The sequence below is a fragment of the Somniosus microcephalus genome, chromosome 3 (genome assembly GCF_052327205.1).
Source record: "Somniosus microcephalus isolate GS21.2 chromosome 3, FLI_Smic_1.0, whole genome shotgun sequence".
Taxonomy (NCBI): Eukaryota; Metazoa; Chordata; class Chondrichthyes; order Squaliformes; family Somniosidae; genus Somniosus; species Somniosus microcephalus.
In genome coordinates this window covers 285,005,139-285,032,319 of record NC_140989.1, presented here as the reverse complement: position 1 = coordinate 285,032,319, position 27,181 = coordinate 285,005,139, and the positions used below count along the sequence as shown (strand labels likewise).

At 45.8% G+C, this 27,181-nt stretch overlaps 1 protein-coding gene across 2 annotated transcripts in view; it reads right to left on the bottom strand.

Annotated features, from left to right (window-relative positions):
* pgm1 (phosphoglucomutase 1) overlaps positions 1-27,181 on the bottom strand; it is a 152,831-nt gene that overhangs the window by 80,100 nt on the left and 45,550 nt on the right. For both annotated transcript variants that reach the window (XM_085982692.1, XM_085982690.1), the window contains exon 2: positions 8,442-8,604. In XM_085982692.1, the coding sequence (XP_085838818.1) occupies positions 8,442-8,604 (163 nt within the window). The remainder of the gene's footprint in view (positions 1-8,441; positions 8,605-27,181) is intronic.

Genomic DNA, 27,181 nt, shown 5'->3' with positions numbered 1-27,181 from the left:
CACTGCTAGGACGTGAATGGATCCGGAAGATACATTTAGATTGGCATTCCATACAGGCACTGAAGGTGGAGGCCAAAAAGGATGACGACGCCACACCTGGACGACTGTCAAAAATGCTCACTGATGCAAAAGAAGTGTTCCAGGAGGGACTAGGAACACTAAAAGGAATAACAGCAACAATTAAAATAGAGGATAATGCAAGCCCAAAGTTTCTGAAGGCCAGACCAGTGCCTTATGCGATCAGACCAGCGGTTGAAGCAGAGCTGGAAGGGTTGGAACGTTCAGGACTACAGTCCAAAGTGGACTGGAGCGAGTGGGCTACACCCATCGTTCCTGTAATGAAGAGGTTGTTGAGTAATACGCCTGGGGAACCAAAGAAGGTCCGCATCTGTGGGGATTTTAAGGTGACAGTGAACCCAGTCCTTCACACGGTGCAATATCCGCTTCCACGAATTGAGGATATTTTCGCCTCGCTATCTGGTGGTAAATGCTTCATAAAAATTTATCTAGCCCAGGCGTACTTGCAAATGGAGGTAGAAGAAGCTTCGAAACATTACCTTACGATCAACACCCATAAAGGTCTCTATCAATACAACTAGCTGGTGTTTGGAGTAGCCTCGGCTCCGGCTATCTGGCAAAGGGCGATGGATCAGGTCCTGCAAGGGATTCCAGGGACCCAGTGTTATTTGGACGACATCTTGGTCACGGGCGAAAATGACGGTGATCACCTCGCTAACTTGGAGAAGGTGCTCGCCAGATTAAAGGAATATGGGCTATGAGCTAATCGCCACAAGTGCGAGTTTTTCCAGAAACAGATCTCATATTGCGGCCACGTCATCGATGAAGAGGGGTTACATAAGTCCCCTGACAAGATAGAGGCAGTAGTCAAGGCTCCAGCACCGGAAAATGTGTCACAACTGAGGTCGTTCCTCGGGCTGGTAAACTATTACCACAAGTTCTTACCAAATTTGTCTACGGTATTACACCCGCTGAACACCCTACTGCAAACAGGGGTACCATGGAAGTGGGATGACGAACGTAGACGAGCTTTCCAGAAGTGTAAAGAATTGATCACATCAAAAGAGGTGTTGGCCCATTTCAACCCAGCACTACCAATTCGTTTGGCATGTGATGCATCACCCTACGGCACTGGAGCGGTGCTGTCACACAAATTCCCGGACGGTTTGGAGAGGCCAGTAGCCTTTGCGTCTCGGTCACTAACCTCAGCCGAGCGCAACTACGCCCAGATTGGCAGGGAGGCCCTCAGCCTAGTATGGGGAGTAAAAAAATTCAACCACTATCTGCATGGACAGAAGTTCACCTTGCTGACTGACCACCAACCACTTGTCTCCATCTTTAATCCTAAGAAGGGCGTGCCAGTAATGACTGCACAGCGGTTATAAAGATGGTCCCTGTTTCTAGGGGTGAATCAATATGAAATAGAATATAAAGGCACGAGACAGCATGGGAACGCTGATGGGCTATCGCGCCTGCCACTGCCTACTGTGGAGGAAGCACCAGCAGTGGACCCTATCGAGATATTTTATTCGGCGATAATTGAACGATTGCCAGTAACAAACGCGGATATAGAGGAGACCCGCAATGATTCGACGCTGTCACGGGTATATGAATTGACGGTGAGGGGATGGCCAACACATGGCGACTCACTGTTGCCAGCATTCTCATCCAGAAGAGAACAGCTATCAGTATGCCAGGGGACAGTGATGTGTGGATCCAGAGTGGTGATTCCACCCAAGTTAAGGGAGAGAGTGCTAAATGAGCTACATGAAGGTCATCTGGGGGGAGTGAAAATGAAAAGCCTAGCTAGGGCTTATGTGTGGTGGCCAGGAATCGATCAACAAATCGAAGACCTAACTAAGAGCTGCTTAGGATGCCAGAAGGTCCAAAATGCACCACCACATGCCCCTCTACACCCATGGGAGTGGCCCTCCTCTCCATGGCAACGGGTGCACATTGATTTCGCTGGTCCATTCATGGACTCAATGTTCTTAATAGCAGTGGATGCTCATTCAAAGTGGCCTGAGGTGATAAAGATGTCTTCAACCACTACAGAGAAAACGATTGCAGTCCTACGGACCATATTTGCAAGAAACGGGTTGCCAGAGCAGATCTGCTCTGATAATGGACCACAGTTTGTGTCCGACGAGTTCCAAAAATTCATGAAAAGGAATGTGGTAAGGCATTACACATCCGCCCCGTATCATCCAGCCACCAATGGATTGGCTGAGAGGTTCGTACAAACCTTTAAGAAGGCGATAAAGGCCATGTGCGACGAGGAAATTCCACTACAGCATAAGATGGACAATTTCTTATTAGCCTACCGAAACGCGACACATGCAGTTACCAACCAGACCCCGGCCATGATGTTCTTTAACCGAAGGTTGAGATCTCGTCTGGACTTGCTCAGACCAAATGTGCGAAGAAATGTTGAGGACAAACAATTCCAGCACATCAACGAGAAGCCGACAAGGAGCTTCAATGTAGGGCAACCAGTCTTGGCCCGGGACTATCAAACAGAGAAGTGGCAACCCGGAACAATATGTACAAGGCAGGGGCCATTAATGTACACAGTGGATGTCGGGGAGAACATTGTGAGACGCCACGTCGATCAGATCTTAGCATCACAGGAATGCGTCAACCCCATGTCTCGAGTACCTGGGGATGAACCCGACATACCGGTAGTATCTACTTCAGACCCAGCAGCAGTGGAACCCGATGAACTACCCGATGAAAGGGGGTCAGAATCGCCTCTGCACCAAGAACAAGAACCTCCGGAAAGGCGCTATCCCGAAAGGGTCAGGAAGCCGCCCCAAAGACTGAATCTATAAATGGACTTTTGTTATTGAATGTACATGTAAAAATGTAATTGTTATTTGAATATTAAGGGGGTATTATTAATCTAAAAAGGGAGGAATTGTAGTGTATGTGCTTTAAGTCAGAACTACTTTTTACAGCTCCTGTATACTGTAGTACCGGCAGTAACCACACCGGTATATAAGCTGTGCGCATGCCTCTGTACTCCAGTCTAGAGATTGCCCTCCTCCAGTAAAGACCTGTTATTTGTTTATGTACAGCATCCGTGTAATTATTTATCCACTGAACCACGGATCCAACAATACGGATCATAGCTTTGTTCAGTATCAACTGACTGGATACATCATCGGAGATAATCTTCTCCAATCAGGGGACTTGATGTGACAGGTATCCATGAGGTTGCAGTTTAACCAGGAGGATGGAGAAAGTCATCAAAAGTCCTTTTCTATCCCCCTGATGATCATATAATCATAGAATGGTTACAGCAAGGAAGTTGGCCATTTGGCCCATCGAGCCCATGCTGGCTCTCTGCAAGAGCACTTCAGCTAGTCCCACTCCCCTGCCCTTTCCTCGTAACCTTGCAAATTTTTTTCCTTCAGGTACTTATCCAACTCCCTTTTGAAAGCCATGATTGAGTCTGCCTCCACCACCCTTTCAGACAGTGCATTCCAGATCCCAACCACTCACTGAGTAAAAAAGTTTTTCCTTATCTCGCCTTTGGTTCTTCTGCTAATCACCTTAAATCTGTGTCCTCTGGTTCACAACCCTTCTGCCAATGGGAATAGTTTCTCTCTATCTACTTTGTCCAGACCCCTCATGATTTTGAACACCTCTATCAAATCTCCTCTCAATCTTCTCTGCTCTAAGGAGACCAACCCCAGCTTCTCCAGTCTATCCACATAACTGAAGTCCCTCATCCCTGGAATTATTCTCGTAAATCTTTTCTGCACCCTCTCTAAGACCGTCACATCCTTCTTAAAGTGCGGTGCCCAGAATTGGACACAATACTCCAGTTGAGGCCGAACCAGTGTTTTATACAGGTTCATCTTAATTTCTACGCTTTTGTACTCTATACCTCTATTCATGAAGCCCAGGTTCCCGTAAACTTTTTTAACTGCTTTCTCAACCTGCCCTGCCACCTTCAACAATTTGTGCACATATATCCCTAGGTCTCTCTGTTCATGCACCCTCTTTAGGATTATACCCTTTAGTTTATATTTCCCCTCTTCATTCTTTCTACCAAAATGTATCACTTCACACTTTTCTGTGTTAATTTCATCTGCGACATGTCCGCCCATTCCACCAGCCTGTCTATGTCCTCTTGAAGTCTATCACTATCCTCTCACGGTTCACTATACTTCCAAGTTGGAGTTGGTAAAGCCAGTGTATAGCTGAGCCAGGTTCAATTCCCAGTCTATTGGGCAAATGTTCTCAATTTCATCGGGACAGTGGGCTGCGGCCAAAGTTCGAGCACCCCGGAGCAGCCGGTCAGCTCCAGGCCACCATAATATTCGACGGCCTGGCCTACCTCCGGGCCAAATTAGATAGGTCTGCTGGGGGAGGACCTGATGTTTGGAGTGGAGGAAGTGGCAGTGGCCCAGGGTGGATTTGTAGAGCACTCCTGCTCCACCTGGCCCCACAAAAAGATGAACTTACCTTCAGGATCCTCTTTGGCCGGGCCGCCACCTGATGCTGGTTGGAACGTGCACAGTGCCCACTGCAGCCATTTCAGACACAAAAGGCAACCGGGGTCCTATTGATGTCTTGGAACCCTGATTTTCATTATAACTGAGCCTCCTGTCCATCTTCAGGGGCCACTCTGGCCACCCAGTGGTGGGCACTGGTCATTGGCCATCACCTTCAAGACGCTACCGCCCTGTTACCGTTGGGTGGAAGTGCTGAAAATTCTGCTCCTGATCCTAGCTTGAATGGCAAATTTGGTGGTACAATTGGCCTCAGCATGCCTGGGTTAAAGGGAAGGGGAAAAAAACTCCCAATTGCTAATCAAAGTCCTGTGATCTACTGGAAAGTACGTGTGTGGGGATGCTGGTGAGAATAGGTTCAGACTCAGGTGTGATGCTTCTAGTCAAATATCTCACAAATGCTGACTGACTAGGCCCACACATGGAGAATAACAACTTGAGTGAGTACTGGGAGACAATCAGAACATATGCAATTGTACCCTGACAGGTCAATCTTGAGGAGAGGAGAAAATTGTCAAAACACATTAGCCTGTATTTTCCGATCGGAGGCTTCCTGCGTGCAGAGGCCCTTCTCCAGGGCAGGTGTGCGATCTGTCAAGAGGATGCTCGACAGATCGGAAGTGCCGGTTTTCAGCGCATGCGCTTCACATGCCTGAAACCAGCACTTGCCAGATCCCTACGGGTGTGTACACAGTTCATACACTCCCGTAGGGGTCGGATAATACGGGCCAACATTTCCCCTCCCAGAGTAATATTGTACTTTAAATGAAGCATGTTTATAATTTTAATGTTTTATGCTCAAATCTACCGTATTTCAGTGAACAGTACCTAACTCAATGCTTATAACTAATATAACTACATCTACACTATCACATATAATACTGGATTATATATTCAAAGCTAATGCTTTTCAAAGTTTCTTACTGTTTATATGTGTCCTAGTACATGTTCCAGCAAAAAAAGGTTTGGGAATCACTGACCGAGATTAATTGCTCAAGTCCATGGTGGTACTTGAACTTACAACCTTCGGGTTCAGAGGCAAAAGTGCTACCAACTGAGCCAAGCCAACAAACAAGAAAAAGTACTTCCACTGGTCAGGAAATCAGCAACGGGGCGGCATAAGCTTAGAATTAATATCACAAGCGTAAAAGGAGTTCAGAACAAATGTTTTCATGCAAAGGGTCATTAGAACGTTGTTTCATTTCTGCAAGTACAGGAACTGAGTCAGTCATAAGAACATAAGAAATAGGAGCAGGAGTAGGCCATTCGACCCTTTGAGCCTGCTCCGCCATTCAATGAGATCATGGCTGATCTTCTGCCTCAACTCCATTCACTGGCCCAATCGCCATATCCCTTGATGCCTTTACTAGTCAGAAATCTATCGACTTCTGTTTTGAATATACCCAATGACTGAGCCTCCACGGCCCTCTGGGGTAGAGAATTCCAAAGATTCACCACCCTCTGTGTGAAGAAATGTATTCTCATCTCAGTCCTGAATGGCCTACCCTTTGTCCTGAGGCTGTGGCCCCTGGTTCTAGACTCCCCAGCCAAGGGAATCATTCTCCCAGCATCCACCCCATCAAGCCCTGTAATAATTTTGTATGCTTCAATGAGATCCCCTCTCATTCTTCTGAATTCAAGAGAATACAGGCCTAGTTTACTCAATCTCTTCTCATACGACAGTCCCGCCATCCCAGGAATCAATCTCGTGAACCTTCGTTGCACTCCCTCTATGGCAAGTATATCCTTCCTTAGGTAAGGAGACCAAAATTGTACACAGTACTCCAGGTGTGGTCACACCAAGGCCCTATATAATTGAAGTAAGACTTCTTTACTCCTGTACTCAAATCCTCTTGTAATGAAGGCCAGCATACCATTTGCCTTCCTAATGGCTTGCTGCACCTGCACATTCACTTTCAGTGACTCAGGCACAAGGACACCCAGGTCTCTTTGAGCATCTGCATTCCCCAATCTTTCACCATTTAGGAAATACTCTGCCTTTCTGTTTTTTCTACCAAAGTGGATAACTTCACACTTATCCACATTATATTCCATCTGCCATGTTCTCGCCCACTCACTGAGCCTGTCGAGATCCCCTTGAAGCCTCTTCACATCCTCTTCGCAACTGACACTGCCACCTAGCTTTGTGTCATCAGCAAATTTGGAAATGTTACATTTAGTCCCCTCATCCAAATCATCGATATAGATTGTGAATAGCTGGGGCCCAAGCACCGATCCTTGCGGTACCCCACTAGTCACAGCCTGCCATCCTGCAAAAGACCCGTTTATCCCTACTCTTTGTTTTCTGTCTGTTAACCAATAGTCATGACATTTAAGAGGGAATTAAACATTTGAAGAGGAAAAGTATTAAAAATACTGTGATGGGGGAAGAGCAAGAAATAGGATTAAAGTAGCTAGGTCTGACGAGGAGCTGGCGCAGGCACGATGGACCAAAAAGTCTCCTTCTGTATTGAAATTTCAATTAGGATGTGTGCCAGTGGCATCAAAATTAATATTCAGTGGTGCACCATGGAATGTTAGTGAACCCGCTGGCAAGAACAAAATTACCTCAGTATGCTTGGGTAGAAATGGCATCATAAGACACAATTAAAATGCAGAACTAATCTGAAGAAGTAATAGCAGTAAATTAAAAATAAATAAAAACGCAATGAAGACCACAAAAAGCAAGTTATTGTGTGGCTAAATATCAATTGTTATTTACTCAGAAGTGTGGTGTAATGCCTCATGGTGGTTCCAGCAGGTATGTCACCTGAAACATGCTCTACACTGATGCTGTTCCCTCATAATTTCAGTTCCCCACAAATGGTCTAAAATAGCGAAGGGATTGGAAGGATAAAGAATACACTATATTTATGTGATGCAGAAATGTGCTTATACTGTACATTTCAGAACAAATGAGAAACACTGAATACAATTTTGCCAGTCTTAACACATGTATCCAAGTCCAGTGCTTGACTGAGTATGAGTATCTTTCTGGATTAAAAGCAGGGGAGTGAAACTAATTGGATAGCTCTTTCAAAAAGCCGGCACAGGCACGATGGGCCTCCTTCTGTGTTGTAAGATTCTATGATAAAAGAGAAAAGGGTAACAATACTCTTTGGGAAGGGAGGGAAGATAAGTGAAAATCATGGAGAACATCTGCTTCATGAAGCGAAGATGGCCTCTGCTTTGAAACAGATGCTTAATACAGGCCCGTTCTATCAAATCTCTGACCTATTAAGATGTCACATCAAGCTAGTGCTATTGAGCTAAGCAGGGCCAGCATCTTAGCTGCACTAGCACCTCAGAATCTCAGCGGTCGAGTTGGGATCAGCATCCAGGATTGGGAAGGAAGCCAAAGCCTGCTCAATCTAAAAGTAGCCCATTAGAAGCAAACTTTACAGATAAACCAAATACTTTTTTTTGCCAGAGATAGAAAACAGAAGATCACAAGGTTGCAAATGGATTTATAAAATGGCTACTCCTCTTAGGGAAGAGAGTCATTCCTAATAAATATTTTCCCCAGCCTTTCTTTTAAGTATTTTCCTCCTGCATCGTCCCCTCTGAATCTCATTCCATTTTGCACCACCCATCCTCCAAATATCATTCAATTTCAATCAATGTAAAGGCTCATGGAAACTCTACTTGGCAGGTGCTATTGGATGATGGTGACTTTCAACCTGTCTTGCTGGAAGGTTGCATCACAGGGAATAAGAAAAGCAGCTGGAAGTGAACTGGGACCTATGAAATTTCCATCTCTGGTCTAAGATGGAACTATACTGATGCAATTACTACCACTCAAACTATTCGAAGAAAAATCAACATGAATGAGCATCACAGCATTGGTTTGAAAAATCTAAGTTAACCAACAGCCAGTTCTACAACTGTTTAAGCATTGCCCACCTCCACTGGAAATATTGTACTTGATCCCAAAATCTCCATCAGGTCCACCAGGGTTGTGGCTTGCTGTCAGAATAATTCCTCCAATTGCTTTGATTTTTCTGATTATGCAGGATACAGCTGGAGTTGAGAGAATTCCATTTTGTCCAATTACCAAGCGTCCAATCTGTTAAAAAAAACATGTTAAATATTTTGAAAGAATGACAGATTATTCACTTATAACTCCTTAACCCTACTTTGTTTTAAGTGAAATTAATTTTCGCAAAAGTTGAAGAATGCCAGTACTGAGGAATAGAACACTCTTCTTACCTCACGTCAGCATCCAGCACCGCCAGGTTGAGTATGGCATGAGTTAGTGCAGAGTCAAATTCCCTCCTCTGCTGCACCAACAACAAGCTCAGAGGGGTATCCCTTACTGCACTAGGGTGACATTTCCACTACCCACACCCTTGGTTATCCATGTGATCATTCTTAAGATTGCAAATTTACTGCCAAATTATGGGTTGTTTTATGGTGTATATCTGTGGCTACAAGGAATTAGATTATTACCAAAAACTCATTTCACTTAAGGCCATTTCATCAGAGACTGTAAAATAGTGAAGACCTTCAAGACATCAGCAAGTAATTGCAGTGTAAAATACACAGTTTCAGTGATGTATCTCATTAATTTGCATTTACTGATAATTTAACTACAGCTTCTTAAAGAAAGTTACTATCAGTGAAATAAAAGAATGTTTTATGGAATTTGTCCATATTAAAAATAAACACACTTGAAGAATGATTTAACACAAAAGAATTATGATTTACCTTTTGATGAAAAGGATTTTTAAAAATTTTACACATCACTAGTGGATTTTCTTTGACATTACTCAAAGTGAGTTGCAGGATATGCTTTTTCATCCCCTGTAACAAAATATTTTCAGAGCCACTGATTTATTTATGGTGATTGAATTAGACCAATTTGTATTGCACTTCAAAAGTACTTAATTGGCTGTGAAGAACTTTGGGACGTTGCAAGGTGAGTTATATAAGAACATAAGTAAGCCATATGGCCCTTCGAGCCTGCTCCGCCACTGAATAAGATCATGGCTGCTCTTCGACCTCAACGCCACTTTCCTGCCTGATCTCCATATCCCTTGATTCCCCTAGAGTCCAAAAATCTATCGATCTCAGCCTTGAGTATACTCAACAACTCAGCATCCACAGCCCTCTGGGGCAGAGAATTCCAAAGATTCACAACCCTCTGAGAGTAAAGAAATTCCTCCTCATCTCAGTTTTAAATGGCCGACCCCTTATCCTGAGACAATGTCCCCTATTTCTAGACTCTCCAGCCAGGGGAAACAACCTTTCAGCAACTACCCTGTCAATCCCCCCCAGAATCTTATATGATTCAATGAGTTCACCTCTTATTCTTCTAAACTCCAGAGAGTATAGGCCCAATCTACTCATACCTCCTCACAGGACAACCCTCTCATCCCAGGGATCAATCTAGTGAACCTTCGTTGCATCGCCTCTTTTTCAGATAAGGAGACTAAAACTGTGCACAGTACACCGGCGGCAGCAGCGAGAGCGGCCCCGAGTGGAGACTGAGCGCGGAGACCGAGGAGTTAAAGAGCGGGCAGAGAGAGCGGCCCAGACACACTGGCGGCAGCAGCGAGAGCGGTCCTGGGTAGAGACCGAGTGTGGAGACCAAGGAGTTAACGAGTGGGGAGAGAGAGAGCGGCCCAGACACACTGGCGGCAGCAGCGAGAGCGGCCCTGGGTAGAGACCGAGTGTGGCGACCGAGGAGTTAAAGAGCGGGCAGAGAGAGAGAGCGGCCCAGACACACTGGCGGCAGCAGCGAGAGCGGCCCTGGGTAGAGACCGAGTGTGGAGACCAAGGAGTTAACGAGCAGGGGGAGAGAGAGCGGCCCAGACACACTGGCGGCAGCAGCGAGAGCGGCCCTGGGTAGAGACCGAGTGTGGAGACCAAGGAGTTAACGAGCGGGGAGAGAGAGAGCGGCCCAGACACACTGGCGGCAGCAGCGAGAGCGGCCCTGGGTAGAGACCGAGTGTGGCGACCGAGGAGTTAAAGAGCGGGCAGAGAGAGAGAGCGGCCCAGACACACTGGCGGCAGCAGCGAGAGCGGCCCTGGGTAGAGACCGAGTGTGGAGACCAAGGAGTTAACGAGCAGGGAGAGAGAGAGCGGCCCAGACACACTGGCGGCAGCAGCGAGAGCGGCCCTGGGTAGAGACCGAGTGTGGAGACCAAGGAGTTAACGAGCGGGGAGAGAGAGAGAGCGGCCCAGACACACTGGCGGCAGCAGCGAGAGCGGCCCTGGGTAGAGACCGAGTGTGGAGACCAAGGAGTTAACGAGCGGGGAGAGAGAGAGCGGCCCAGACACACTGGCGGCAGCAGCGAGAGCGGCCCTGGGTAGAGACCGAGTGTGGAGACCAAGGAGTTAACGAGCGGGGAGAGAGAGAGCGGCCCAGACACACTGGCGGCAGCAGCGAGAAGTAAAAAGTAATCGAAGTGTGACGTCACCAGAAAGCAGGCAAGTGATTGGTTGGTGAGTATTTCTCTCTTTTTCCAAACTTAATTTTTGTGGTGTAAAGTTTCTAGGATCTCTGTTGTGTAGCATGGAGTGGTAGTAAACAAGGGCCCGTGAGTATAATATTTAATTGTAGTGTAATTAGTGGTATTGATTTGATTTAATTTAATTTGAATTAAAGGGTAAGTCATGGCAGGACAGCTCGACCTGGTGGCATGCTCTTCATGCACTATGTGGGAAATCAGGGACACTTCCTGTGTCCCTGACGACCATGTGTGCGGTTAGTGTATCCAGCTGCAGCTACTGACAGACCACATTGCAGCGCTGGAGCTGCGAATGGATACATACTGGAGCATTTGCGATGCTGAGGACATCGTGGATAGCGCGTTCAGGGAGTTGGTCACACCGCAGGTAAAGGCTGCACAGGCAGGAAGGAAATGGGTGACCACCAGGCAGAGTAACAGGTGCAGGCAGGTAGTGCAGGGGTCCCCTGTGGCCATCCCCCTTTCAAACAGATATACCACTTTGAATATTGTTGAGGGAGATGTCTTATCAGGGGAGGGCAGCAGCAGCCAACTTCCTGGCACCATGGGTGGTCCTGCTGCACAGGACAGGAGGAAAAAGAGCAGGAGAGTTATAGTGATAGGGGATTCTATTGTAAGGGGAATAGATAGGCGTTTCTGCGGCCGCAAACGAGACTCCAGGATGGTATGTTGCCTCCCTGGTGCAAGGGTCAAGGATGTCTCAGGGCGGCTGCAAGGCATTCTGGAGGGGGAGGGTGAACAACCAGTTGTCGTGTGCATATAGGTACCAACGATATAGGTAAAAAATGGGATGAGGTCCTAAAAGCTGAATATAGGGAGTTAGGAGGTAAATTAAAAAATAGGACCTCAAAGGTAGTCATCTCAGGATTGCTACCAGTGCCACGTGCTAGTCAGAGTAGAAATAGAAGGATATTTCAGATGAATACGTGGCTAGAGGAATGGTGCAAGGGGGAGGGATTCAAATTCCTGGGACATTGGAACCGGTTCTGGGGGAGGTGGGACCAGTACAAACTGGACGGTTTGCACCTGGGCGGGACTGGGACCGATGTCCTAGGGGGAGTGTTTGCTAGTGCTGTTGGGGAGGGTTTAAAGTAAAATGGCAGGGGGTTGGGAACCTGTGCAAGGAGACAGAGGAAAGGGAAGCAAGGATAGAAACAAAAGACAGGAAGGAGAAAAGCAAAAGTGGAAGGCAGAGAAAGCAAGGGTGTAAATCAAACAGGGCCACAGTAAATAAGAATTCTAAAAGGACTGTTAAAAAATCAAGCCTGAAGGCTTTGTGTCGTAATGCGAGGAGCATTCGTAATAAGATGGATGAATTAGCTGCGCAAATAGATGTAAATGGATATGATATAATTGGGATTACGGAGACATGGCTCCAGGGTGACCAAGACTGGGAATTCAACATCCAGGGGTATTCAATATTCAGGAAGGACAGGAAAAAAGGAAAAGGAGGTGGGGTAGCATTGCTGGTTAAAGAGGAGATTAACACAATAGTAAGGAAGGATATTAGCTCTGATGATGTGGAATCTGTATGGGCAGAGCTGAGAAATACCATGGGGCAGAAAACGTTAGTGGGAGTTGTATACAGACCCCCAAACAGTAATGCTGAGGTTGGGGATGGCATTAAACAGGAAATTAGAGACGCGTGCAATAAGGGCACAGCAGTTATCATGGGTGACTCTAATCTACATATATATTGGGCTAACCAAATTAGTAACAATACTGTGGAGGAGGAATTCCTGCAGTGTATACGGGATGGTTTCCTGGACCAATATGTCAAGGAACCAACTAGAGATCAGGCCATCTTAGACTGGATATTATGTTATGGGAAAGGATTAATTAGCAATCTTGTTGTGTGAGGTCCCTTGGGGAGGAGCGATCATAATGTGATCGATTTCTTCATTAAGATGGAGAGTGAAGTAGTTGACTCAGAGACTAGGGTCCTGAATTTAAATAAAGGAGACTACGATGGTATGAGGCACGAGTTGGCTAGGATGGATTGGGGAACGTTACTTAAAGGGTTGGTGGTGGATAGGCAATGGCAAACATTTAAAGATCGCATGGATGAACTACAGAATTTGTTCATCCCTATTTGGCATAAAAATAAAACAAAAAAGGTGACTCAACCGTGGCTAACAGGGGAAATTAGGGGGGATAGCATAAGATCCAAGGAGAGGACATATCATTTGGCCAGAAAAAGCAGCAAACCTGAGGATTGGGAGCAGTTTAGGATTCAGCAAAGGAGGACAAAGGGATTAATTAAGAGGGGGAAAATAGATTATAAGAGTAAGCTTGCAGGGAACATAAAAACTGACTGTAAAAGCTTCTATAGATATGTGAAGAGAAAAAGATTGGTGAAGTCAAGCGTAGGTCCCTTGCAGTCAGAATCAGGGGCATTTATAATGGGGAACAAAGAAATGGCAGACCAATTAAATACATACTTTGGTTCTGTCTTCACAAAGGAGGACACAAATAACCTCCCAGAGATGTCGGGGAACATAGGGTCTAATAAGAGGGAGGAATTGAATGAAATCAGTATATGTAGGGAAATGGTGTTAGGGAAATTGACGGGATTAAAGGCCGATAAATCCCCAAGGCCTGATAATCTACATCCTAGGGTACTTAAGGAAGTGGCCCTAGAAATAGTAGATGCATTGCTGGTCATCATCCAAAATTCTATAGACTCTGGAACAGTTCCCATGGATTGGAGGATAGCTAATGTAACCCCACTATTTAAAAAGGGTGGTAGAGAAAAAACGGGGAATTATAGACCGGTAAGCCTGACATCAGTAGTGGGGAGAATGCTAGAGTCCATTATAAAAGATGTAATAGCAGAGCACTTGGAAAACAGTGTCAGGATCGGACAAAAGCTTGGCTAATCTACTGGAATTTTTGAGGATGTAACTGGTAGAATAGATAAGGGAGAACCAGTGGATGTGGTGTATTTGAACTTTCAGAAGGCTTGCGATAAGGTCCCACATAAGAGATTAGCGTGTAAAGTTAAAGCACATGGGATTGGGGGTGTTATGTATTGTGTGTTCTATTGTGTGTTCTCCTCCCACCTGTGGTGGCGCTGTCACAGGAGATAAATGGTTGGGTGGTCTCTGTTAAGTTTAGCTCTCTTTGTTCGGAACTTTCCAGAACTTCCTTTCCTTCCAATAAAGCACTTCATGTTTGAATCTCTGAGTTCTGAGTCCTAAATTGTGTCTAGGTAGAAAGGTACCGACACAACAAGTGGCAACAAGGAGCGGATGAATCTGCGTACGTTACGGGTGCAGTGAGTAAACAGAAAATTTAATTTGAAACGTGAGATGGCTACTATATTAGGAAACATCGGTGATTTTGATGAAAATGTGGAGCAATGGAGCGCTTATACAGAACGTTTTGACTATTTTGTATTGGCGAATGCGGTGGCAAATGAAAAGGTCGTGCCTACCTTTTTGAGTATAATCGGGCCGAAGACATTCAATTTACTTCGCAGCCTCATGCAACCAGATAAGCCAAGAACTAAAACATATAAGCAACTAGTGGAAATTCTTGGAGCACATTTTTCACCAAAACCTCTGGTTATTGCTGAGAGATTTAGATTTCATAATCGGAATCAAGAGGAGGGGGAATCAGTGACGATGTTTATTGCTGCTTTAAAAAGGTTGTCAGAACACTGCCAGTTCAAGGAGGTGCTGAATGACACCATTAGAGACAGACTTGTGTGTGGTCTGCAAAATGCAGCCACACAGAAGCGCCTTCTTACTGAGGACAACCTTACTCTTGAAAAGGCCATTGAAGTTAGTGTCTCCATGGAGATGGCGGAAAAGGAGGCTCACCAGTTGAGTTCAACAGGGAGAGTTCACAAGGTGTCGTCTGAGCCTAAAGGTGTTACCGTTGTGGGAAAATGGGCCATCACGCTAATGACTGCTGGTGTACGGAGCTGGAATGCCGAAATTGTGGCAAAAGGTCACATTGAACGCGCCTGTAGAGGTAAAAAAAAAGAACAGACAGAGCTGGGAAGCATGGAAGCAAAATGTCTGTATTTGGACGAGAGAGGAAAAAGAGTGTTCATTCAGTGCAGTATGATGGAACAAGCAAAACAGAGGGGAGCAACACCTCTGAGGAGGAAGAGGTGCACATACTGACGGTTGCAGGTGATTTAAATGGCTACTGGATGTCACCACTGGTGGGGGGACAATCAGTGCGGATGGAGGTGGACACAGGCGCGGCTGTGTCCCTTGTTTCAGACACTGTCTGCAACAAAATGCTAAAGCATCTTACCCTTCAGCCAACAAACATTGTGCTAAAGACATATACCGGCGAACCTATGGCCATGAGAGGCGTCATTGAGGTGACAGTTAAATTGAATGGACAGACTGCAAAACTGCCACTATATGTGGTAAAGGGAAATTACCCATCGCTACTGGGACGTGCGTGGCTAGAGAAAATCACGCTGGACTGGCCTGCAGTCCGCATGATGTCAAAAGGGGAGTCAGGTCTGACTGCAGTGTTAAACAAACATGCAGAACTCTTCAATGGGGAACTTGGGAGCATGAAAAAGATCAGCGTGAGACTGGACATTAAACCTGACAGCAAGCCGAAGTTTCACAAAGCCCGACCTGTACCCTATGCAATTAGGCCAAAAGTTGAGGCTAACTTGGAGGCCTTAGTCGAAAATGGAGTCCTGGAGCCTGTGAGCGTGAGCAAATGGGCCACACCCATTGTTCCTGTCCTGAAAAAGGATGGATCTGTTCGAATCTGCAGGGATTTTAAAGTGACTATTAACCCGGTGCTGTCTGTGGAACAGTACCCTCTTCCCCTCATTGATGATCTTTTTACGGGCCTGGTCGGAGGGCAAAAGTTCAGCAAAATAGACTTATGCCAGGCTTATCTACAAATGCATGTCGATGACAAATCAAAGGAGCTGCTGACAATTGTGACACACAAGGGGCTATACAGGTACTGCCGCCTTCCGTTTGGAATTACGTCGGCCCCTGCTCTATTCCAAAGGGCAATGGATCAGATTTTGAGTGGACTGCCAGGAGTCCAGTGCTACCTGGACGACATCCTTGTCACTGGGACAAATGAGGAGGATCATCTTCTGAACTTGGATGCGACACTACAACGACTGAAAGAATACGGACTCAGAGTTCGTAAAGACAAATGTGAATTCTTTCAGTCTTCAGTTGAGTACCTGGGGCATGTGATTGACGCTACTGGCCTGCATAAGGCACCGTCAAAGGTCAAGGCGATCGTGGAGGCACCAGCACCCCAGAATGTGAGCCAGTTACGTTCATTTCTGGGGCTACTTAACTACTATGGGAAGTTTATTCCAGACTTAGCAACATTGCTGAAGCCGTTACATTAGTTGCTATGTCAAGGCAAAACATGGAAATGGACTGAACTGTGCAACGAAGCTTTCGCCCAAGCAAAGAAAGCATTGCTGAAATCGGAGGTCCTGACACACTTCGACCCAAAGCTACCCGTGCAGCTAGCATGTGATGCATCACCATATGGTGTGGGAGCAGTCATATCCCACATCATGCCTTCGGGTGAAGAGAAACCTATCGCCTTCGCATCACGCACCTTGAACAAGGCCGAGAGTAACTATGCGCAGATCGAGCGCGAGGCCTTGGGAATCGTTTTCGGAATTCGAAAATTTCATCAGTACCTGTTTGGGAGAAGGTTCACACTCCTGACGGACCACCGTCCATTGACTTCAATCTTCGGGCCCCACACAGGAATTCCGTCTCTCGCTGCAAGCAGGATGCAAAGGTGGGCTTTACTGTTGTCAGGACACACATACGACATCAAATATCGCAAATCAGACTTGCACGGCAACGCAGACGGTCTCTCGAGGCTACCCTTGCCTGTTACTCCCCCAGAGCCTCGTCAGATAGACATCTTCTACTTTAGACAAGTGGAGGGAGCACCCGTCACTGCAGTTCAGGTGCGAAGGTACACCCGCAACGATCCAGTCCCGTCTGAGGTAATGGACGATGTCATTCGAGGGAGAGCTATAGGAGATTCTCCTAGTTTGAAACCTTACGTTTCAAAAAGAAATGAGCTCTCCGTCCAGGCAGGTTGTCTTCTTTGGGGACGCCGTGTCATCATTCCGCCACCTCTGAGGGAACCTATACTGCAACAACTTCATACAGGCCACAGTGGGATGGTTCGGATGAAGGAAATGGCAAGAAGCTACTTCTGGTGGCCAGGTCTCGATGGGAATATTGAGGAGAAAGCCAAAACATGTTCCCCATGTCAAAGGGTCCGGAATGTTCCACAGCTGGCAACCCTACACCCCTGGGATTGGCCTGCAGAAGTGTGGCAGCAAGTACATGTGGACTTCGCCGGTCCTTTCGAAGAGAAGATGTTTATGGTGGTTGTGGACGCTCGTAGCAAGTGGCTGGAGGTCGCTGTGATGAGGTCTACCACGGCAGAGAAAACAATTGAGAAACTTGGTGAGATGTTCAGCCGTTATGGCTCACCGGAACAACTCGTGACAACGGTCCACAATTTGTATCACAGGAGTTTGCAACCTTCCTGCATGTGAATGGTGTCCAACACATCAGGTTTGCACCCTATCATCCCTCTACTAACGGCCAGGCAGAAAGGTTTGTGCAAACTTTGAAGCACGCCTTGAAGGCATCGCAAGGTCAGGGCTCAATCCACCAACGTCTGAACAGCTTCCTGTTGTCCTACAGGAACGAGCCGCATGCCACAACCAAAACTTCCCCCGCTTCGCTCATGATGAAGAGGCAGTTGCGGACAAGTTTTGACTTACTCAAACCTCCAAGGGCAGAACAGGTTGTCCATTGTCAACAACAAGCTCAAGTTGAAAAGAGAGAGAGAAAAGAGCCAAGGAGAGGCGGTTTCATCCGGGAGAGCACGTCCTAGCTCGAAACTACAACACTGGACTGAAATGGGTTCCTGCTACGGTGATCGCGCAGACGGGCCCTGTGTCTTACACGGTTGAGACTGCTGAGGGCGTCGTCTGGAGAAGACACACAGATCAACTGTTGCTAGGAGCAGAGACAGCCACAGAGGCTCCAACGGCTGGTTGGCCTGAACTGTTTCCGGATGATACCGCAAACCAGCATCCTTTGCCACAGTGCTCTTCTCCAACACAGGAAGTCAAAGAGACTGTTCCACCTGTGCAAACTCCTGACTTTCGACTGACACAGGCACCTTCTCCATCCAGGCCTGTGTCAATGCCTACTGCTGTGGAAGCCAGCGATGACCGCCGGTATCCTGTCAGAGAGCGGCGGCCTCCAAGACGCTTGGATCTGTAGGCTTAGTGACTTACCCACAAGACTGGGGCAGAATAAACCCCAGGGTAAAGTCAGGGTTTGAGGCAGTCTACCTCTACCCTAGGTTCGTTGAGTGCATTGAAAGTAACTTACCTGTTGAGGAATAATGTGGACCTTCCATTTAAGAGGGGAGGAAATGTTATGTATTGTGTGTTCTCCTCCCACCTGTGGTGGCGCTGTCACAGGAGATAAATGGTTGGGTGTTCTCTGTTAAGTATAGCTCTCTTTGTTCGGAACTTTCCAGAACTTCCTTTCCTTCCAATAAAGCACTTCATGTTTGAATCTCTGAGTTCTGAGTCCTAAATTGTGTCTAGGTAGAAAGGTACCGACACAACAGGGGGTAAGGTACTGTCTTGGATAGAGAACTGGTTGGCAGACAGGAAGCAAAGAGTTGAATAAACTGGTCTTTTTCCGAGTGGCAGGCAGTGACTAGCGGGGTACCGCAGGGATCGGTGCTAGGACCCCAGCTATTCACAATATATATAAATGATCTAGACGAGGGAACTAGATGTAATATCTCCAAGTTTGCAGACGACACAAAGCTGGGTGGCATGTGTGCTGTGAGGAGGATGCAGAGAAACTCCAGTACGATTTGGACAGGTTGGGTGATTATACTGCATTTGCCATGCATCTGCCCAATGTGGGTAAATGCGAGATTATCCACTTCGGTGGCAAAAACAGGAAGACAGATTATCTGAACGGCAATAGATTGGGAAAAGGGGAAGTGCAATGAGACCTGGGTGTCCTTGTGCACCAATTGCTGAAGATAAGCATGCAGGTGCAGCAGGCGGTTAAGAAGGCAAATGGTATGTTGCCTTCATAGCGAGAGGATTTGAGTACAGGAGCAAGGATGTCTTGCTGCAGTTGTACAGGGCCTTGGTGAGACAACACCTTGAGTATTGTGTGCAGTTTTGGTCGCCTTATCTGAGGAAGGTTGTTCTTGCCATGGAGAGAGTGCAGCGAAGATTCACCAGATTGATAGCTGGGATGGCAGGAATGATGTATGAGGAGAGATTGGGTCGATTAGGCTTATATTCGCTAGAGTTTAGAAGAATGAGAGGGGATCACAGTCTAAGGATAAGGGGTAAGCCATTTAGGTCTGAGATGAGGAATTTCTTCACCCAGAGAGTGGTGAACCTGTGGAATTCTCTACCACACAAGGCAGTAGAGGCCAATTCATTAAATATATTCAAGAAGGAGTTGGATATATGTCTTGAGGCTAAAGGGATCAAGGGATATGGGGAGAAAGCAGGGACAAGGTACTGAATTTGGATGATCAGCCATGATCTCATTAAATGGCGGAGCGGGCTCGAGGCACCGAATGGCCTACTCCTGCTCCTATCTTCTATGTTACTCCAGGTGTGGTCTCACTAAAGCCCTGTACAATTGTAGTAAGACTTCCTTACTCTTGTACTCCAACCCCCTTGCAATAAAGGCCAACATGCAATTTCCCTTCCGAATTGCTTGCTGTACCTGCAGAAAGTTCTTTCATTCTTACTAGAAGGGAGATTCTGGGGACCATGAACAGTAGGAGAGGGCGGCTGCGAGCTGCCACGGGGCTTTTGTTGGGTATGAGTCAAGCATGGAGGGAAAAGGCATGGGCTCTGAGTGTGAGGATGGAACTGGCGAGAGCGAGCTGGAGGGTGGGGTAGTACAGGTGCTTATGGTGGTGGTGTGGGAGTAGTAAGAGCAGTTGCAGCAAACAGTGAGCAGGAGAAGGGTACAGGCACTTAGTGTGGGTGGAGAGAGCAGTAGCTTAGAAAAGGGATTCACAGCATTGAGATAGGAAAGTCTGTGTTATATAAAATACATAGACAGCTCTGTATATTTTTTAAAGACTTTGCTGCTTAGCCTACCAGCCCTCAGAATAAAGCTGCATTCCAGCTGTGACTGAGAAATTACTTTAAGTTGAATGAACACTTTACATGGGTGAAAGCCACTGAAAAGCACTGAAAGTGCTTAACAAACTTAAGCTGGTTCCAGTTCATGGTCAGGAATTCGACAATTTTTACTGCTGAGACTAGTGGTTGGAATGGTCGGGTCAGAGCTCAGGTCGTGCAACAGGGGCAGGATCGGGATCAGTCATACTTTGGGGTACAGCATGGATGACTGAGAGAAGGAAGTCACTACCGAGGAAGGAGAGAGCTAGGAAAAGAGATTTTCCCTCAGGTGGTGGCACTATGCTGCATTGCAGCGACTGCCTTGAAGATGCAGCTAGGAGGACTGAATTGGGCCAAGCAACACAGTAAGTATAATGAGGGATAATTGAAGGACAGTCAGGCAGTGGTGACAGGCAGAAATGATGGAAATAGACAACAAAAAGATTTTACAGAAACACAAGAATCGCATGCTATTCCAGAGGCTTGAGCACAAAAAATCTAGGCTGACACTTTAGTGCAGTACTGAGGGAGTGCAATGCAGTACTGAGGGAGTGCTGCACTGTCGGAGGTGCTGGCTTTCGGATGAGACGTTAAACCAAGGCCCCGTCTGCTCTCTCAGGTGGGTGTAAAAGATCCTACGGCAGTATTTTGAAGAAGAGCGGGGGAGTTATCCCCGGTGTCCTAGTCAATATTTATCCCTCAATCAACATCTAAAGCAGTTTATCCAGTCATTATCACATTGCTGTTTGTGGGAGTTTGCTGTGCGCAAATTGGCTGCCGCGTTTCCTACATTATGGCAGTGGCTACAGTTCAAAAGTACTTCATTGGCTGTGAAGCACTTTGGGACATTTGGGTCTTCTTTCTTTCTTTGTATACACAAGATTATTAATATATTTGTAGCAGATCTCCCATGGTAATGTTCGTGCTGAGTTGGAAGATACGTTGTTTTATAACAATGGGAGCATTATGTCATGTAACACAAAATATCTCATCAGGGTCAGAGATTTATGGAGATGGAAGAAGTCAAATTAATCATCATAAGAAGAAAGCCATTCAAAACCGTATCTTCTTTCTGGTCATTAGGGTTTACTTTCAGTGAATGGTTAGTTGATAATAACATCGATGCACATTTGAGGGATTTGAACTAAATTTGGTTATTTATCTTTTCAAGAAAGGAGGGAGAGAGAAAACAGGAAATTATAGGCCAGTAAGCTTGATATCAGTAGTAAGGAAAATGCTAGAATCTATTATTACGGACGTGGTAACACGATACTTAGAAAAACATAATATGATTAGGCAGAATCAACACGGTTTTATGAAAGGGAAATTGTGTTTGACAAATCAATTAGAGTTTTTTAAAGAGTGTAACTAGCAGGATAGATAAGGGGGAACCAGTGGATGTAGTATATTTGGATTTTCAGAAGGCATTCGATAAGGTGCCACACATGAGGATGTTACACAAGATAAGGGCTCATGGGATTGGGGGTAATATATTAGCATGGATTGAGGATTGGTTAACGGACAGAAAACAAGAGCATAGGAATAAATGGGTCATTTTTGGGGTGGCAGGCTATAACTAGTGGGGTGCCACAAGGATCAGAGCTTGGGCCTCAGCTATTTACAATCTATATCAATGACTTAGATGAAGGGACTGAGTGTAATATATCCAAGTTTGTGGACAATACAAAGCTAGGTGGGAAAGTAAGCTGTGAGGACACAAAGGGCTGAATTTTGCCGCTGCTCAGAGGGCGGGTTTGGAGGTGGGTCTGCTGTCAAAATGGCAAAGAATGACAGCAGGTAGGAAACCCGCTGTCAACCCGCCTCCACGCGAGTCTCCCAGGTGTCTGGTCTGTCTGCACAGAACTGACCCGACACCAAGTGGCGGGGGAGACAATTTAGATAATTAAATGGCTTGTTAACAGCCAATTTAATGCTATTTTGAACCTACCTTGTAATTTTACATGCTCCCCCACGGGTTACCCACTGCTCGGGGAACACGCCAGCTCACCTTGTCGTGAGTTTGAGTCTGCTTGGATTTATCTGATAACCTGACAGCTGCAGAAGTGGTATAAAGGATGTCATGTTGCAGCTGTTCAGTTTCAAAACTCAGAAACTGTTGTTAACTGCATTTGTGAGACACATAGAGATTTCTTTAGCTTGCAAGTGTTTAGGGCCAACTGTATATCCAGTGGCACCTCATTGGAACAACCTCTCTCACCACTGACAGATCGCTTCTGTCATCTCAACTGCAGCTGCCATCTATTCCAGCAACATCGGTGCCCTTGAAAAAAATCACAGCTTGGTCCTCTGAATCCTTCTACGATCAGCCCCAACATCACCAACCTTCTCTGCCATCACCTGATGTTGCACAGGGCATCAGCACCTGACAACACTGCTGCAGGGGAGGCCAGCGATGGTATCACCATGGCCAGATTTACTTCACTTGATGCTGTATACCCTGGCTGCCGGCTGCCACATGATGCGCCAGGTTAACACCATCCTACACCAGCATCATAAAGCATCCCTATAAATGTCCAAGCCATTCCTTTCACACTGATCACAATAGCAGGGGGTGGGGGGGGGGCGGGGGGGGAGTTACGTCTCAACATTCACTGGAACTCACTAAGACATTTCTCATGGTGTGCACAGACCTGTCCAATAAGGTGAAGTGTTGAAAATATAGATTTCAATAGATGACAACACATTAACAAAAACTTCACATGAACATTGGCTAAACCTCTCAAGTGTTGTTGTTAGTTGGTATGCTTGCAGAAGGATGAGGGTGAGTGTGAGGCGTGGCTAGTGAGATGGGGAAGTGATAATGTAGATAGAGAGGGATGGGTGGAGGTGCAAGGTAAGTTGGTGCGAGTAAGGATGTGCAGGAGCTGGGTATAGAAGGCAGGGTGATGGGGATGTGATGAGTGGCACAGCAGGATGAGGTTGAGTGTGGCTTTGCATTAACATTTTGTGATCTACTGAGATCATTGAAAGGTTGGCGCCACTGCAGCCAGGGACGCCTGGCGGCATCCCTGCTTGTGTCCTCCTGTGCAATGTGCAACCAGACTGCGTTGATCTCCTGGGGAGGTCTCTTCCACCCGTGGGAAGGGAAGAGAACCTCCCCATGTGCTGTGACTCCCTCCATAAGCATGCGTGAGCCTGGGTGCAGACATGCACCCGTATGCAGCGCTTGTCAGTGTTTGCAGCACCTCAATGCTGCAGAACATTGACAGCACAACCGTCAAAATCAATGTGGCCGTGGTCTCTTTAAGGAAACCGGCTGATGACGTGTCATCATATGATGTCATCAGACCCGCTTCCTGTTAATTGGACAGGAACCCCGCAGGGCGGGCTTCACATAGCCAATCTACAGAAAATCATTTTCAGAGAGCGACTGCAGACGGGAGCGGGACCGGAACCCGCCAACCAGCTCTCCCGCCGGCATCCTGCCACTGCAGGAAAAATCCAGCCCAAAGAGTCTGCAAAGGGATATAGGCAGATTACATGAGTGGCAAGAAGGTGGCAGGTGGCGTATAATGTGGGTGAAATTATCCACTTAGGTAGGAAGAGTGGAAAAGCAGAATATTTTTTAAAAGGCGAGAGAGACTAGTAAATGTTGGTATTCAGAGGGATTTGGGGGTCCTTGTACATGAATCACAGAAAGTTAACATGCAGGTACAGCAAGCAATTAGGAAGGCAAATGTTTAACTAGTGAGATGGGGAAGTGATGATGTAGATAGAGGGGGATGGGTGGAGGTGCAAGGTAAGTTGGTGTAAGGATGTGCAGGAGCTGGGTATGGAAGGCAGAGTGATGGGGATGTGATGAGTGGCACAGCAGGGTGAGTAATAGAGTCATAGTCATAGAGTCATAACGGCACAGAAGGTGGCCATTCGGCCCATCGAGTCCGTGCCGGCTCTCTGCAGAGCAATCGAGTCAGTCCCATTCCGCCGCTCTATTCCTGTAGCCCTGCAAGTTTACTTCCCTCAAGTGCCTATCCAGACTCCGCTTGAAAACATTGAGTGTGTCCGCTTCCACCACTTCCGTCGGCAGCGAGTTCCAGGTCCTCACCACTCGTTGCGTAAAACAGTTTTTCCTCACATCCCCCCTGTATCTCTTGCCCCCCTGATTCTGTCCGGCAGTATGAGAAAGATGTTAGAAGAGTCTCCTGCATTCCGAGTGGTAGTAAAATCCTGGATGGACTTGGACATTTTGGACAACTAAGCTATTGAGAGATAAAGTGCAACTCCTGAGTTTGAGCGTGGATATGCAGTAATGTTTTGTGATGTATGTTAGCCTTTATTGCAGAGGGGTTGCAGTATAAGAGTAAGGAAATTTTGCTGCAATTATATAGGGCTTTGGTGAGACCACACCTGGAGTACTGTGTACAGTTTTGTTCTCCTTACCTAGGGAAGAATGTACTTGCCTTAGAGGGGGTGCAATAAAGATTCACTATATTGATTCCTGGGATGAGAGGACTGTCCTATGAAGAGAGATTAAGCAGAATGGGCCTATATTCTCTGATGTGAATCTTTGGAATTCTCTGCCCCAGAGGGCTGTGGATGGTCAGACGATGAGTATATTCAAGGCTGAGATCCATAGATTTTTTGGGCACTAAGGGAATCAAGGGATATGGGGATAGGGCGGAAGGGAAAGTGGAGTTGATGTAGATGTTCAGCCATGATCTTATTGAATGGCGGAGCAGGCTCGAGGGGCTGTATGGCTTACTCCTGCTACGAGTTCTTATGTTGTTATGTAACAAAGTTGAAAGAGAAAAAAAGACAAGGTATAAAAGTCAGGGAATGGTGAGTAGCTGGCACCAAGCTTGGCATTTAAAATTAAGATTCCAGGAGGAAGGAAAGGAGGAGCTCCTCAGATTCAAGGTCCTGGAAAAGAATGAGTTAAAAGTAGGAAAACTTAATTTTAGCATTGTAAGGATTGAGGAAGAAGGAAGAGCACATGGGATTGTGCATTTGCAACTTAAGAATAACAAGATGGGATAGTTTAGAACAGAGCTGACCATAGAAGTATCAAAGCAAAGAGAGGCAAGAAAGGTTGCAAAAGGCTGTAGAGGAGAGAATGAGTGTCTATCAGACAATTTTTTTCTTGGATTCTGTCCGGCACTATAAGAAAGATGTTAGAAGAGTCTCCCGCATTCAGAGTGGTAGTAAAATTCTGGATGGACTTGGACATTTTGAACAACTAAGCTATTGAGAGATAAAGTGCATGAACGAGAAGCCGAACTTCACAAAAACAGCTATAGCAATGGTGTAGTTGTCTTTGAGGTCAGAGAAGATCGTGAGTCCACAGATGTTAACATATGAAGGACATAAGAGCAGAGCCAAAAGATAAGAGAGGTTTAGCTGCTCGTTAGATTTGTAAGAGACATGAAGAATCTGTGTCTCTAAAGAATTGAACGAAACTGCCCTAATGAACGGCATAGAAGAGATCAAGATGCAGTAATTCAGCCACTGCACCGCATTAGTACTGGAGATTTTGTGCATCATGCATGTGTAATCCGAAGGAAGTTGATGGATATAAAGTAGAATCATTAGCAAAGAGTAGATAGGGTTGGATGAAGAGTGAAGCTGGTCATTAATAATAAGTAGGAACAGAGGACAGAACCCTGGGCAACCAGAGTTAATGGGAAAGAACCAGTCAGCAGATCAGCCATCAACCTTAACAAAGGTAAGGCAATGTGAAAAAAAATTGGATAGCTATTAACTTGGTAATTTTGGCAGCAGGAGAAAGAAGAAATGTTTATCTTCACCTGTAAGGCACATTTGTTTGAAAGGTAAACCAAACTCTAACAATCTCTTCTATACTCTTGCTATTTACGATTGATCAGTCTGTGGGCTTTATCCATTTGGTACATGTATTTTTGATACGTCAGTTTGTTGCAATTCCATCCTCATGCTCCATCCTTGTGTTACTATTTGTCATCTCATTCTATTTTTTTTAAACAAAAAGGGAATCCAGATCAGTTTACCCTAATTCACTCTGCCTGTTCTAGAAACATTGAAAGAACCTCAGATGTACAAATTCGTAAAAGAATGTCACTGCAGGTTAATAGTATTCTTCACTCCAAACATTGCTGCATCATGCATAACTGAACTCAATCTAAGGCAAACAGCAGCCACACAGATTTAAAACTCTTGATACTGCAGAGCACTTCCAGAGTCTGAAATTAGCTTAATTTTTCTGTCCTTTGTGTTCCAGTCTGCTACTAGAATTCTCCAAAGTGCATGATCTAAATTGTGAAAATATGCTACTCTGTTTAAATTATACGGAAAACCACTAATTAAATCAGTTAATTTCTTGCTAAATTGATGGATTTCTTTTAAAGTTTTAAAAAAGGGACAAAACACCATACCCCCTCCCAATGCCAATTACCAGCTTTTAGACTAAACTGTCCATGTCCTCAAGGCAGTTCTGTCTGGTCAAAGGTTTCTTTGTTCTTCTGAAATGTTTGTGCATTAACATAACAATTGTTCACTAATATACCCTCAGAAAAACATATGTTTATAATTGGGCCTGGTTCTGTAACAGTCTTCCTAAGATCTATGGCTCAGCTTAAATTGGGCAAAATGTGTTCTAGCATGGCCCTTGATGGCAAATTTAGTAAATTCTCAGTTAGGATGCTATGTACAGGGGGTAACTAAATTAAGGGGGAAAATACACTATTCATCTTTCCTGGGGCAAATAAATGAACTTTCAATTGTTATTACAAACATCAGAAGTAATGGAGGAATGCAAGACCAATGTATTCACTCTTCCAACTGTCCTTTCACTTCTACATCCTGAGATTGGATCCAGCCCAGACTGATGGTCTCCTCTGTTGGCTGTAATAGTCCCAAATGAAATGAGTTGATTCAGTCTTAACCCAGTTCCTAGATCACAGCATAGGACTGGAAATAACTGGTAACGTTAGAGAGACCATAAGGACAGCGGTGTGAAATGTAAATGGCACACAAGGGGTGTTATTCTAATTGGGAAT